Genomic DNA, 13,638 nt, shown 5'->3' with positions numbered 1-13,638 from the left:
TATTTATTTATTTGACAGAGAGAGACAGCCAGTGAGAGAGGGAACACAAGCAGGGGAAGTGGGAGAGGGAGAAGCAGGATCCCAGAGAAGGAGGGAGCCCGATGCGGGGCTCGATCCCAGGACTCTGGGATCATGACCTGAGCCGAGGGCAGACGCCCAACGACTGAGCCACCCAGGTGCCCCTAAAATACAACTTTAAGAAAAGAAAAAGCACTCATCAAATTGTTAAATGTCATTCTCATAAAAATAAGTGAACATGTGTTAAAAATTATAGATGTGTATTTATTGTAGAAAGTTGTATAGAACACATGAAGTGACAAAAATAGGATTCCAAAGTTATAGTATGATCCTAGTTTTGTAAATATGTGTATTCATATTAGTAGGGATGGGAGAAAATCTAGAAGGATAAAAATCAAAATGGGGTTATATCATGGTAGTGATATTAGATGCATATATCTCTAATCCATTTGCATTTTCTGTTTTTTTCTGTGGGAATATGTTGATTTTGCAGCAGCTAAATGATTATACATGTTCTTTTCCTAAAGGCTGTTGAATAACTCAGGGAAGACCTCATCAGTCTGAAGCCAGGACAGGTGCAAGGGGGTAGGGGGTATAGAGAGAAGGGGACCAATTTTTCTGCTAGGAAGGTCTTGGAAACCAGTTGGATACACAGTTGACTCTTGAACAATGCAGGGGTTAGGGGTGCCAACCCTCACTGCAGTCGGAAATTCACGTATAACTTTTGACTGCCCAGAAACTTGACTACTAGACTAGAAGCCTCAACAACAACATACACAGTTGATTAACCCATATTTTGTATCTTACATGTATTACATACTGTGTTCTTAGAACAAAGTAATCTGGAGAAAAGAAAATGTTGTTAAGAAAATCATGAGAGATGGGGCGCCTGGGTGGCTCAGTCGTTAAGCGTCTGCCTTCGGCTCAGGGCGTGATCCCGGCGTTCTGGGATCGAGCCCCACATCAGGCTCCTCCGCTGGGCGCCTGCTTCTTCCTCTCCCACTCCCCCTGCTTGTGTTACCTCTCTCGCTGGCTGTCTCTATCTCTGTCGAATGAATAAATAAAATCTTAAAAAAAAAAAAAAAAAAAAAAAGAAAATCATGAGAGAGGGGCGCCTGGGTGGCGCAGTTGTTAAGCGTCTGCCTTCGGCTCAGGGCGTGATCCCAGGGTCCTGGGATCGAGCCCCGCATCAGGCTCCCTGCTCCACCGGGAGTGCTGGGAGCCTGCTTCTTCTTCTCCCACTCCCCCTGCTTGTGTTCCCTCTCTCACTGGCTCTCTGTCAAATAAATAAATAAAATCTTTAAAAAAAAAAAAAAGAAAAAGGAAATGATGAGAGAGGGTTGCCTGGGTGGCTTAGCTAGTTAAGCATCTAACTTTGGCTCAGGTCATGATCTTGGGATCCTGGGATCCAATCCTGGGTTCTGCGCCCCCATCAGCCCAGAGTCGGCTTGCCCGGTTCCCTCTGCCCCTCCCCCTGCTCATTTTCTCTCTCTCTCTCTCAAATGAATAAATAAAATCTTAAAAAAAAAACAAAAAAAAAGGTGCATCTGGGTGGCTCAAATCATGATCCTGGGGTCCTGGAATTGAGCCCCACATCTGGCTCCCTGCTCAATGGGGAGTCTGCTTCTCTTTCCCTCTGCCCCTCCCCCGCTCGTGCTCTTCTGCTCTCTCCCTCTCAAATAAATAATAAATGAAATCTTTTAAAGAATAAACAAAATTTTTAAAATAATAAATAAGTAATTAAAGAAAGAAAATCATAAGAGAAAATACCTTTATAGTACTGTATTTATTGAAAAAAATCTCCATATAAGTGTCCCCCCACCCTAACACCCCCCCTCCCTGCACAATTTAAACCCCTGTTGGTCATGGGTCAAACCTACTTGGACAGCGCAAGGGGGGAGGAGCTCAGAGTTTTAATTAAGACCTTAGGCCTGCTCAGCTTGATAAGAAATGTAGGAGGAAGGGCTGCGGTGGAGTGAGGAGGGGTATAATTATCCCTTCCCTCGGCGTCTTGAAGTCCTCTGTTTATCTCCTTGCTGCACGACATTTTTAGCACCAGTGCTCTCTGGCACACTTAACTGGTGGCTGTCTCTGTGTCCCCAGAGCGCCAAAACCCTGACTGATTCACCGTCTGGGTCCTCAGCAAGGAGCCGTCACTAGGTTTGCGAAGGTGGCACTGTCACGGCTCTCCGCTCAAGGGACTCGAGCAACAACTGGAGTTCTGTGGGAGCTCATCTCATACGCTAGATACTGAACGAAGCGCTTTATGTGTATTAGACCATGTTATCCCCATTGTGACCCTGAGAGATAGAATTAATTTAACATTTAACAGATAAAGAAATGAAGTCACAGAGAAGTAAAAGATGCCCCCCCCAAGATCACACATCTCTTAATCACGATGTCTCTATAATCCTCTGACTCTTGCCCAACTTCGGAGTCTCAGGTGGCAGGAGATTCCAATGCCATTTGATAGATAAAGAAAGTAAAGCCCAGAGAGGTCCTGGACTTCAGGTCCAAGGTTACGTGAAGGGGACAGTTATAGAAATGAGTTTGAGTATTGACAAGATATACACGGGGCCACATAGAGGGATCTTAAAACGAGTGCTGAACGGGGCGCCCAGCAGGCTCAGTCAGAGGAGCGTGCCGCACTTGATTTCACAGTCATGGGTTCGAGCCCCACGTTGGGGGTATAGATTATTTTTTTTAAGCTTTTTATAAGTTTTTTAAATTTAAATTTAAATTTTTTAAAGATTTTATTTATTTATTTGTGTGTGAGAGAGAGAGAGTGCACAAGCAGGGGGAGCGGCAGACAGAGGGAGAAGCAGACTCTGCTGAGCCTGGAGCCGGATACAGGACCCCATCCCAGGACCCGGGGGTCATGACCTGAGCTGAAGACGGATGCTTAACCGCTTAACCGACTGAGCCCCCAGGGCGTTCCCAAAAAAGTTTTTAAGAAACAGAAGCTGGATGAAAAAGTTAACAAATATATGTTCAAATATATATAACCATTTGTTTAAACATGCCCTGTATGCTACACATTTTCCAAAATGTGTACAAACCAAAAAATTACATACAAAGCACATTACGGTGGTCGCCTGAGGGGTGGGGGATGGGAGTGAGCTACGAGGCTGTACTAGTCTGCTCCGGCTGCAGTAACAAAATTCCACAGGCTGGGGGCGCCTGGGTGGCACAGCGGTTAAGCGTCTGCCTTCGGCTCAGGGCGTGATCCCGGCGTTGTGGGATCGAGCCCCACATCAGGCTGTTCCGCTATGAGCCTGCTTCTTCCTCTCCCACTCCCCCTGCTTGTGTTCCCTCTCTCGCTGGCTGTCTCTCTCTCTGACAAATAAATAAATAAAATCTTTAAAAAAAAAAACTTCCACAGGCTGGGAGTCTTGAACAATAGACATTGATTTTCTCATAGTTCTGGAGACTGGAAGTCCAAGCTCACGGTGCCAGCAGGGTTGGTTTCCAGACTCCTTGGGTCGCAGACAGCCACCTTCTCACTGTGTCCTCATGGGATCACATGGCCTTTCCTCTGGGCCTGTGCAGAGATCACAGGTGTCCCTTCACACCAGACTATTGGATCAGAGTTCCACCCTTATGACTTCCTTTCACCTCAGTTACCTTCTTAAGGGCCCTATTTCCAAATACAGTCACATGGACGGTTAGAGCTCCAGTGCATGAATTTTGGCGGGGAGGCGGGGGGAATACAGTTGAGTCCACAACAGGGGCTAACAGGGCAATAATAAATAGAACCACAAGGAGTGGAGAAAGAAAACGAGGATGGAGTGATTCAGTTCATACAGGCTAAAGCCAGGGTTTGTGTATACGGCTGCTTGACTGCAAAGGTCATTTCATCTGAAACGACTCGGAGTCCTGATAATCAAGTGGAAATGTGTGTATTTCATTTTACCATGAGGAAAGTGGAGTTTAGAGAGGTCAAATGACTCGCCCAAGGTCCCGTAGTAAGTGGGAGAACTGAGGTTTGCAGAGCTTTCTGCTTTTTTTTTTTTTAAGATTTTATTTATTTATTGGACAGAGAGACAGACAGCCAGCGAGAGAGGGAACACAGCAGGGGGAGTGGGAGAGGAAGAAGCAGGCTCCCAGCAGAGGAGCCTGATGTGGGGCTCGATCCCAGAACGCCAGGATCACGCCCTGAGCCGAAGGCAGACGCCCAACCACTGTGCCACCCAGGCGCCCCAGCTTTCTGCTTTAAAGCAAGGCTCCTTTCACGTGTTCTGCTAGCCTTGGGCCCTGACCAACTTCATTCACTCATCACGTCATGCTCACATTCATCTAGCATATTATTGATTGGCCCCTGCTTTGTGGCAGGCCCTGGGCAAGACGCTGAGGATATAGAAATGAAGAGGACGTGGTCCATGACCTCAGATCAGCCAGTAGAAAAGATGGACAGATAGACAAATGCAAACATTGGGGAGAGATCTGTGGAAGGTGTTAGAGAGTTTGGAGGAGGGAAAATGACGGTGCCTGGGGTCGTTGGGCAAGATTTCCTAGAGGAGAAAGAAGAGATCTTTGAATCAAACCCTTGAAGGATCTGGAAGAACAGAAGGAAAAGCTCAATGTGGGCAGAGTGAAGGATGTGGGCACTCTCCAAGGATGAGTGAGGGATGGGTGATGAGGCCAGATGTGGAAGGCTCTGGCTGCCAGGCCAGAACTCAGACTTAATTCTGAAGTTACTGGGAAGCCCCTGAAGGGGCTAGAGCAGGGGACTGCCTTGGTCAGGATTCTTTTTTTTTTTTTTTTAAAGATTTTATTTATTTATTTGACAGAGAGATAGCCAGCGAGAGAGGGAACACAAGCAGGGGAAGTGGGAGAGGAAGAAGTAGGCTCCCAGCAGGACAGGGAGCCCGATGTGGGACTCGATCCCAGAACTCCAGGATCACGCCCTGAGCTGAAGGCAGATGCTTAACGACTGAGCCACCCAGGTGCCCTCTGGTCAGGATTCTAAAGGAAGTTCTCACTGACAGTGGTGTCCAAAGACTTGAAGTCCTTTTAAGAATCAATTGCATGTAGGGACGTCTGGGTGGCTCAGTTGTTTAAGCATCTACCTACAGCTCAGGTCATGATCTTTGGGTCCTGGGATCGAGCCCCAAGGTGGGCTCCCTGATCAGCTGGGAGTCTGCTTCTCTCTCTCCCTCTACCCCTCCATTTCCCCCCTCCTCCCCTACTCATGTGCTGAGCGAATGTGCTCACTCTCTCTCCCAAATGAACAAATAAAATCCTAAAAAAAAAAAAGAATTAATTGCATGACAAAAAGAAAAAGAATCAGTTGCATGAGCTGGTAAGGAAAATTGATGGCCCTTTCCACCCCTAATCCTATTATGACTTGTGGTCCACTTAGACCCTGGGAACTTTTTTTTTTTTTTAAACCATCCCAGTCAAAGCCTTCATTTCACTTGCAAGAGACACCAATCTGCTTCCTTTCTCTCTGCCTACACCCCATCTCCCACCAGGGTGATGGGGCTACAGTGGGGGCTTGGAATAAAGGTGTGCAGAGGGGCGCCTGGGTCACGCAGTTGTTAAGCGTCTGCCTTCGGCTCAGGGCGTGATCCTAGCGTTCCAGGATCAAGTCCCACATCAGGCTCCTCCGCTGGGAGCCTCCTTCTTCCTCTCCCACTCCCCTGCTGTGTTCCCTCTCTCGCTGGCTGTCTCTCTGTCACATAAATAAATAAAATCTTAAAAAAAAAAAAAAGGTGTGCAGAGAACTGAGGTGTTGAAGCTTCCCATGGGGGGGATAGCCAAAGGGATCCAGGAAGTGAGAACTCCAGGTATTCTTGGTCTTGGTTTTCCCCACCAGTTCGAGCATCTCAGCTTCCTACATTGCCCGCCCCCTTATTTGCCACACTCAACTTCCTGTCCCACCAGAGGAAGTGGGTAGAGACAGCAGGTGCAGCGACAGCTAGCAGGGCCATGGTGAGTTCTTCTGCCCCAGAACACAGGCGTCTCTGTCCTCAGCCCCCAACCCCCAGAGTAGCCAGGCCCAGGTCGACCCACAGTAGGCTGACTTCCCCTCGCCCACACGGTCAGGTTATCTTGGGGGCCCTGCCTCCTGCTCCCAGCGGCCTCATACTGTCTGCCCCCCACCAACAGGACAAGGAGTATGTGGGTTTCGCCGCCCTCCCCAACCAGCTGCACCGCAAGTCCGTCAAGAAGGGCTTTGACTTCACACTCATGGTCGCAGGTCTGATGGGTTTTGGACAGGGGACTGGTTGGAGGGGGAGGCTTCCTCCAGAGACCCTGGCTGTCTCCTCACCTGACCAGGTGGGGTGGGTCTGTCCTGTCTACAGGGGAGTCAGGCCTGGGAAAATCTACCCTCATCAACAGCCTGTTCCTCACCAATCTCTATGAGGACCGGCAACTGCCAGAGGCCAGTGGTGAGACCCTCCTGTCCTCTCCAGGGACTCTGTCTCTCCCATCCCCACACTGCACTCTTTTCTTTTCATCTGGGTCTCTCCTGACTTTCTGGGGGACTTTCTGGGCAGCTCACTGTTTTCCTCTGAGACTCCCCTGAAAAATGGGTGGGGGCAACTGTGATTCTGAGAAGCAAATAGTCCTGGCTCAGACCCCTACTCAGCTCCCTGACCTCTCCCCGTCCCCACAGCTCGCTTGACACAAACGCTGACCATTGAGCGCCGGGGCGTGGAGATCGAGGAGGGGGGCATTAAGGTGAAGCTGACCCTGGTGGACACACCTGGCTTTGGGGACTCCGTGGATTGCTCGGACTGGTGAGGAGCAGGGGAAGGAGCGGGGACTAAGCTTCCCGATGTGGCTACTCTGTGAAGACTGAGGGGTCAGCTCCAGGGCTGGTCTTCTCTGCCCCTGCCCTGCCCAGAAGGTGGGACCCATTTCTGGTGGCCATGTGGCCCAGCGTGCCCCGTGCTTTCCAACACCTGACCAACACCCTGCCAATCGCCTTTGATGACTTTGGTGGGAGCCCCAGAAACTAGTTCCCATGCCCACAGTCCTGGTTAGCCTTGGCCCCTCCCCCGCCCTGTGGCCCCTCATCTCTGACCCTACTCTCTTGCCCCGCGCCCCAGCTGGCTGCCCGTGGTGCGTTTCATTGAGGAGCAATTTGAGCAGTATCTCAGGGATGAGAGTGGCCTGAACCGGAAGAACATTCAGGATTCCCGTGTCCACTGCTGCCTCTACTTCATCTCCCCCTTCGGCCGAGGGTCTGGGGGACTCCCTGGGGGGTGGGGGTCTTTGAGGAGGGGTGGGGAGGGTTTCTGTGGCCTCAGGCTGAGCCCTGACCTAGCACTCCGTGCAGGCTCCGGCCCCTAGATGTGGCCTTCCTCCGGGCAGTGCACGAAAAAGTCAACATCATCCCAGTCATTGGCAAAGCAGACGCCCTGATGCCTAAGGAAACCCAGGCCCTCAAGCAGAAGGTATGTCTGGTGACCTCTGATCTTTGGTCCTACATGAAGCCAGAAGTCGGTATCAAACCTGAACTCAGCTTTGACTTCTTTGATCCTGGGATCGCCTTTCGGAAGCATAATGTGTCAAGCTACACTGTGGGAGAAAGTTTCCGAGGAAGGTGGGCAGTAAGCTGGCCGAAGGAGCCATGTCCCCGGAGGCTCGGAATAAAATCCCTGGACTGGATGCTTGGCTAAGGCCTGTCTGAGGGTGGTGGCAAAGACATGATGACTCTTGATATCCCTGCAGCCCCAGGATAATGACCCGTCTGGTAACCTCAGAGGCTTCTCCTACTGTTTCTGCTTAGGTTTTCCTCTCCTGGGCCTTTGGTTTCTGCCTCATCTTACTATCTTTCCAGGCCTTGGCCATCCCTGTTAGGGTGTCTTTGTCTCTTTTTTACCATCTATATCTCTCTCATTGTCAGAGATATTTTTGAAAAGATTTTATTTTTATTTATTTATTTTTAATTTCTATTTATTTTTTTAAAGATTTCATTTATTTATTTGACAGAGAGAGAGACAGCAAGAGAGGGAACACAAGCGGGGGAGTGGGAGGGAGAAGCAGGCTCCCCGCTGAGCAGGGAGCTGGATGTGGGACTCGATCCCAGGACCCTGGGATCATGACCTGAGCCAAAGGCAGACGCTTACCAACTGAGCCACCCAAGTGCCCCAAATTTCTATTTATTTTTTAAGTAGGCTCCACACCCAGCTCGGAGTCCAACAAGGGGCTTGAACTCATGATCCTGAAATCAAGATGTGAGCTGAAATCAAGTTGAATGCTAAATCCACTGAGCCACCCAGGTGCCCCAGGGTTTTAAGTAATCTTACACCCAATGTGGGGCTCAAACTCACAACCCCCAGATCAAGAGTCACATGCTCTACTGATTGAGCCAGCCAGGCGCCCCTCTGAGATTTTGGTTTGGGGCCTCCTGTATGTTACCATCTCTGTCTTTCACCTCTTCCTTTTTGTCTCTGGCCACCTGGAACCTGCATCTCACTGTGTCCAGCCACGCGATGTCTGCTACTCACAGCCTCTGTGTTTCTCTCCCTCTGTGCATGTCTGTTCCCAGATCCGCGAGCAGTTGAAAGAGGAGGAAATCAACATCTACCAGTTCCCCGACTGTGACTCTGATGAAGATGAAGACTTCAAGAGGCAGGATGCGGAGATGAAGGTGCAGAGGCGAAGGAGGAAGGGGCAAAGAAGCAGGGGAGGCGGATGTGGAGGGGGAGGCTGAGGAGGAGGTTTCTGCCAAGGGGGGTCCAATGGTGATCCCTGACTCCTGTCCTCCAGGAAAGCATCCCTTTCGCAGTCGTTGGTTCCTGCGAGGTCGTGAGGGATGGCGGGACCCGTCCCGTGAGGGGACGCCGCTACTCCTGGGGTACCGTGGAGGGTGAGTAAGTTGGGCACGCGTTCTGAGGCCAACAGGGAGCCCAGAACGCCTCTGAGTCAACCGCACCCAATATATGAAATCAGGGAGATCTCTGGTCCCGGGGGTCCTAAGGGCCAAAAGAGGGGTCCTTGGACTGCAGACCCTCACCTAAAGCGGGGGCAGGACTCCGGGCAGACCCGAGCTGGCCGGTAGGGCTGGACCCAAAGCTCCCTGACGCTCGCCGGTACGCCCCTCAGTGGAGAACCCACATCACTGCGACTTCCTGAACCTGCGACGGATGCTGGTGCAGACACACCTGCAGGACCTGAAGGAGGTGACCCACGATCTGCTCTACGAGGGCTACCGGGCGCGCTGCCTACAGAGCCTGGCCCGCCCTGGGGCTCGTGATCGAGCCAGCCGTAGGTGAGAGCCCGACCTGAGTCCCAGGGGCTCCCAAGGCCGGACCCTCACTGTCCCGACCCGGCCTTCACTATCCAGACCACTCTCCCAGAATCTTTCCCCATCCACTTTGCTTATGGCATTGAAAGGACATGGCCCTGCCTGCTAGACCCCAGCCTCGCCCCACGCCCTGCTCCGCTTCTGCGACCCACAACCGAGGGTCCCGCCCTTGATTCCTGTCCCTCTTCCCCCGCCTCCTAGTAAGCTCTCCCGCCAGAGCGCCACAGAGATCCCGCTGCCCATGCTGCCTCTGGCCGAGACCGAGAAGTTGATCCGCGAGAAAGATGAAGAGGTGAGCCACTGCCTCGCTCCTCGTCCTCCCCACAAAGCCCCAAGTCCTCTTCGAAGTCCCTCTCTGGCCTCCCCGATCCCACGCCTACAATCTTGTCCCTTACAGCTGCGCCGCATGCAAGAGATGCTGGAGAAGATGCAGGCCCAGATGCAGCAGAGCCAGACTCAGGGAGAGCAGTCGGAAGCTCTCTGAGGACCCCGCCTCGCCCTGCTTTACTTCGGCTCCGCCTTCAGTCGGTCTCCTGTCCAATCCTGGAGCCCCAGCCTGAGAGGCCCGCCCCGCAAGGGGCTCAGGGGCTCACAGGTTCTCCCAGTCCCCAGTCTGTAGCCCCGCCTTCGGCCCCGCCCCACCCCGACCCCGCCCCAGCCTCCAGCCCCGCCCCCTGCCCCCACCCCGCCGCTCTTCACCCAAGTTGTGACTTCAATAAAAACAGTTCCAGAGCTCCTAGGTGGCTCAGTCGGTTACAGTGTGGGACTCTTGATTTCGGCGCAGGTCACGATCTCAGGGTTTGGGATCTAGCGGCCTTGGGCTGCCTGCTCAGCGGGGAGTCCGCTAGAGATTTTCTCTCTCCCCCTCCCTCTGTCCCTCTCCTTGCTCGCGCGCTCTCTCAAATAAATAAATGGGTAAATCTTAAATAATAATAATAATAATAATAATAATAATAATAATAATAATAATAATAAACAGTTTTCCTGAGGGCACGCGAGTCTTCCTTTCCCAGCGGGAATAAGTGGGGGGTGTAGCGGGTGGAACGGAACCGCCCCACCCAGACCTTCGGTCATTAATTACTCACTCATTTGTTGGGCGCTGGCTTCCTGCCAGCCAGCGCTTCGGCCCCGCGTCCCACCTAAGTACCCCTCCCACAAACGCACTGAAGGTGCCACCGCTAAGAAACAAAGACCAGTTTAATTTTATTAGAGTCGGGGTGGGGGTCGGACTGGCAGCAAGGCGTTGGCCAGCAGAGGCCTAAGAGGGTCCCTTACTCCTGGTCCTTGGCGTCGCCATGCGTGATGACGTAGCAGATGTTCTTGTAGTCTACGTTGCCTCCCACGTCAGGGGGGAAGGCTGCCCACATGTTCCTGATCTGGGGAAAGATTCAGGGGCGTCTCCTACAGGTTCACTATGCTCCCCTGCCCCCTCCCTCTGCTTCTCCCAGACCTTCCCCCGCTCACCTCTTCCTGGGAGAAGCGGTCACACTGCGTGGTAAGCAGCTCCTCCAGGCTGGAGAGAGGTGACATATGGGGAGTTGAGATTGGGCTTCGTGGTTCCTTTCCACTCCCTCCCACCTCATCCTGGTTGCCATTCCTAGTATCAACTTGAAAACCGAAGTCACTCTAGATCCCTCACTGGTCGCCCAAACAGTCTGGCCTCCCCGCTTTTGCTCTTCCCCTCCCATATGTGCTGTGAAAATGTAATCCTATCGCCCATTTCCACAGTCCCAATTTTTCCCTTATCCCCTCCCTTATACCTAAGCTTTGGTAAGAATTTAAGGAGGCTTGGGGACCAGGGTTAAGTCGGTTAATCAGCCGCCTTCGGCCCAAGTCATGATCCCGGGGTCCTGGGATTGAGCCCCGCATCGGGCTCCCTGTTCAGTGGGGAGGCTGCTTCTCCCTTTCCCTCTGTCCGCCCCCAAAATAAAATCTTAAAAAAAAAAACACAAAACTTAAAAAAAGAAGAATTTAAGGAGGCTTTCTGCATGTGAGCAGCTGGAGAGGGTCACTTACAACTGCTTCTTGATGGTGCCCTTCCCCTCAGGGTCCAGGACCTTGAAGGCTCCAGTGATCACGTCCTCAGGGTCGGCACCTGGAAGATCAGAAGGCCGGTGAAGCTGAAGGATCCCTGAAGGGTCTGTCCCTGAAAGGTCTGGGGAAGGGCAGCTGGGGGCTTAGACCCAGGACACTTCATTCACCTTTGAGCTTCTCTCCAAACATGGTCAGGAAGACGGTGAAGTTGATGGGACCGCTGGCTTCCTTCATCATGGCATCTAGCTCCTCATTCTTCACATTGAGACGCCCTAGAGTAGGGTGGGGGAAGCTGGAGTGGGGTCCTGTGGCCAAGGGTGGATCCTTCCCATAAATTCAGATCCTCCCACCCATTTGTTGTCGGGGCGGACTGAGGCCCAGGGTGGAGCCAACAGGGCTGAAACCCAAGGCTTCTGAATTCCCAGTACTCTGCAGCCTTGAATCTTTATGGGTGGGATAAGGGGCTCACCCATGGCTGCGAAGGTGTCCCGCAGATCTTCCTTGTCGATAATGCCATCACGGTTCTGGTCAATGACGGTGAAGGCCTGTGGAAGGCAGGGGCAGGGAGGGGTTGGGTCCCCCATGGCCAGGCTTCATCATCCCTACCCCAGCAGATCAGATTCTGGCCCCCAGCCAGCTGTTCTCTTGCATGCCAAATGGGGAGGGGAGCAAGGAGTTCTAAGCCCTTCCCCTCCCCCCAAACAGGTGCACATTCCAGGGAGGGGGTGTTGGGGGGAAGGGCGGCAGGGGGGTGCCTTTGGTCAGTCTTCAGTCTCCCTTCTCCCCTTACTCACCTCCTTGAACTCCTGGATCTGAGTCTGGTCAAACATGGAGAAGACATTGGAGCTTCCGCCCTCTGCCACTGCCCTTCTCTTGGCCTTCTTGGGTGCCTGGGGGGAGGGAGGAGGAGGGATGGGCAAAGGGGTCCATGGGCCAATCCCTCCTCCACTCTGGAGGCAATTGATTAGATTCAGGGTCTTTTGAGTCATTTTTCTAAAGCAACTCTTCTGGTTCTAGGCTTTTCCCTCCTTATAACCTCTTTGCTGGGGGGCCTTGCTTTGGTTGCATCCCCAAATTTCTATCCTCCATCCTTCCCAACAAGTGGGACTCCTCAACAAGTCCCTTTCTCAGTGCCCAGAGCTTGCCTCTTCTGAGTCCCAGACTTGCAGTGGGACCCTGATCTACTCATTCACCCTATCTGAACCTCTGCTTTCTTGTTTATAAAATGGGAGTTGGAATCCTTGCCTGACTGGTCCCAGAGGGTTTTAGGAAGAGGGAGTGCAGGAAGGTATGGAGCATGCTTTGAGAGGGATGGGTCTCCTGCGAGTGGAGAGTCTGGGCAGATGATCCTTGGTTGGGTCATTTAGGCCATCGTTCTGTACGCTCCTCATTAGCAATGCCATGAAAAGGAGGATTCATCTGTTTACTCTTACTGGACTGGGAATCAGCTACTTTCTTTTAAAAAGTGAGTCTGCTTTGAGGTCTGAGGGATCTGGGTAGGGGCTGGGGGATTCCCACTCACCATGTCTTCAGTCTCCTGGGGGCAAGCAGTGGCTCTGGCTGGAAAGGAGCAGAGTCAGCCTGTGGCGGTCCCTCTGGGGTTATATAGTCCTGCCCCAGGGAGCCCTCAACATACCAGGGTAACCTTAGCCCTGTGGGGGCCCACCCCAGATACCAAAATAGCCCGGCTCAGGGCCTCTCCTTTCTTGGAGGGCCAGCAGCAGCTGGAGCCCAGGGAGGGAGGAGGGAGTGGGTCTTGGGATGCATGTCTCACTAGGACCTGGGCAGGAAGGGATGTTCTCTTTCCCGAAAGGGGGTTCGAATGTGCCAGAGTTCAGAGAGGACCCAAACAGAGGCATAGTACTGGGAAAAAAATTAACCAGGCCCCTGTACCCCTAAGTGGGGTGGGTCCAGATTTAGTTATTTATATAAAACACATCCCTTATTATTTTTTTTTTATTATTTATCTATTCGACAGAGACAGAGACAGCCAGCGAGAGAGGGAACACAAACAGGGGGAGTGGGAGAGGAAGAAGCAGGCTCATAGCGGAGGAGCCTGATGTGGGGCTCGATCCCACAACGCCGGGATCACGCCCTGAGCCGAAGGCAGACGCTTAACCGCTGTGCCACCCAGGCGCCCCTAAAACACATCCCTTATTTTGAAATTAACATTTTTATGTTTCTATTTATTTGTATTTTTTTAAAAAGATTTTTTTATTTTTAAGTAATCTCTACACCCAACGTGGGGCTCAAACTTACAACCCAGAAATCAAGAACTGCAGGCTCTACCAACTAAGCCAGCCAGGCGCCCCTCCAGATTTAAA

The 13,638-nt window shown here is 52.0% G+C and overlaps 2 protein-coding genes across 2 annotated transcripts; one reads left to right on the top strand and one right to left on the bottom strand.

The window, feature by feature from the left end:
- The first annotated feature begins 5,916 nt into the window (after positions 1-5,916).
- Positions 5,917-10,034, top strand: SEPTIN1 (septin 1). Its single transcript, XM_044390079.3, has 11 exons — positions 5,917-5,952; positions 6,130-6,220; positions 6,327-6,413; positions 6,641-6,764; positions 7,077-7,211; positions 7,307-7,424; positions 8,522-8,623; positions 8,743-8,842; positions 9,079-9,244; positions 9,482-9,572; positions 9,678-10,034. The coding sequence occupies exons 1-11, from the start codon at positions 5,950-5,952 to the stop codon at positions 9,762-9,764; spliced, it is 1,104 nt and encodes a 367-aa protein (XP_044246014.2). The 5' UTR covers positions 5,917-5,949; the 3' UTR covers positions 9,765-10,034.
- Positions 10,035-10,459: 425 nt separating this feature from the next.
- Positions 10,460-12,961, bottom strand: MYL11 (myosin light chain 11). The gene is made up of 7 exons (XM_026516364.4): positions 12,837-12,961; positions 12,109-12,204; positions 11,784-11,859; positions 11,482-11,586; positions 11,297-11,375; positions 10,745-10,793; positions 10,460-10,656 (listed from the first exon to the last, which is right to left on the bottom strand). Exons 1-7 carry the CDS (start codon positions 12,837-12,839, stop codon positions 10,552-10,554), a joined length of 513 nt encoding a protein of 170 aa, XP_026372149.1. The 5' UTR covers positions 12,840-12,961; the 3' UTR covers positions 10,460-10,551.
- Positions 12,962-13,638: the final 677 nt, after the last annotated feature.

This window comes from Ursus arctos, unplaced genomic scaffold (assembly GCF_023065955.2).
Source record: "Ursus arctos isolate Adak ecotype North America unplaced genomic scaffold, UrsArc2.0 scaffold_2, whole genome shotgun sequence".
Taxonomy (NCBI): Eukaryota; Metazoa; Chordata; class Mammalia; order Carnivora; family Ursidae; genus Ursus; species Ursus arctos.
This window is presented reverse-complemented; position numbering and strand designations above follow the sequence as displayed.

Excerpts from the sequence above, each read along its gene's own strand:
- SEPTIN1 (XM_044390079.3), top strand. Across the intron at positions 7,425-8,521 it reads CCCAGGCCCTCAAGCAGAAG|ATCCGCGAGCAGTTGAAAGA; the intron begins GTATGTCTGGTG and ends GTCTGTTCCCAG. Across the intron at positions 8,624-8,742 it reads GGCAGGATGCGGAGATGAAG|GAAAGCATCCCTTTCGCAGT; the intron begins GTGCAGAGGCGA and ends CCTGTCCTCCAG.
- MYL11 (XM_026516364.4), bottom strand. Across the intron at positions 11,587-11,783 it reads GGACACCTTCGCAGCCATGG|GGCGTCTCAATGTGAAGAAT; the intron begins GTGAGCCCCTTA and ends ACCCTACTCTAG. Across the intron at positions 10,657-10,744 it reads ACCGCTTCTCCCAGGAAGAG|ATCAGGAACATGTGGGCAGC; the intron begins GTGAGCGGGGGA and ends ATCTTTCCCCAG.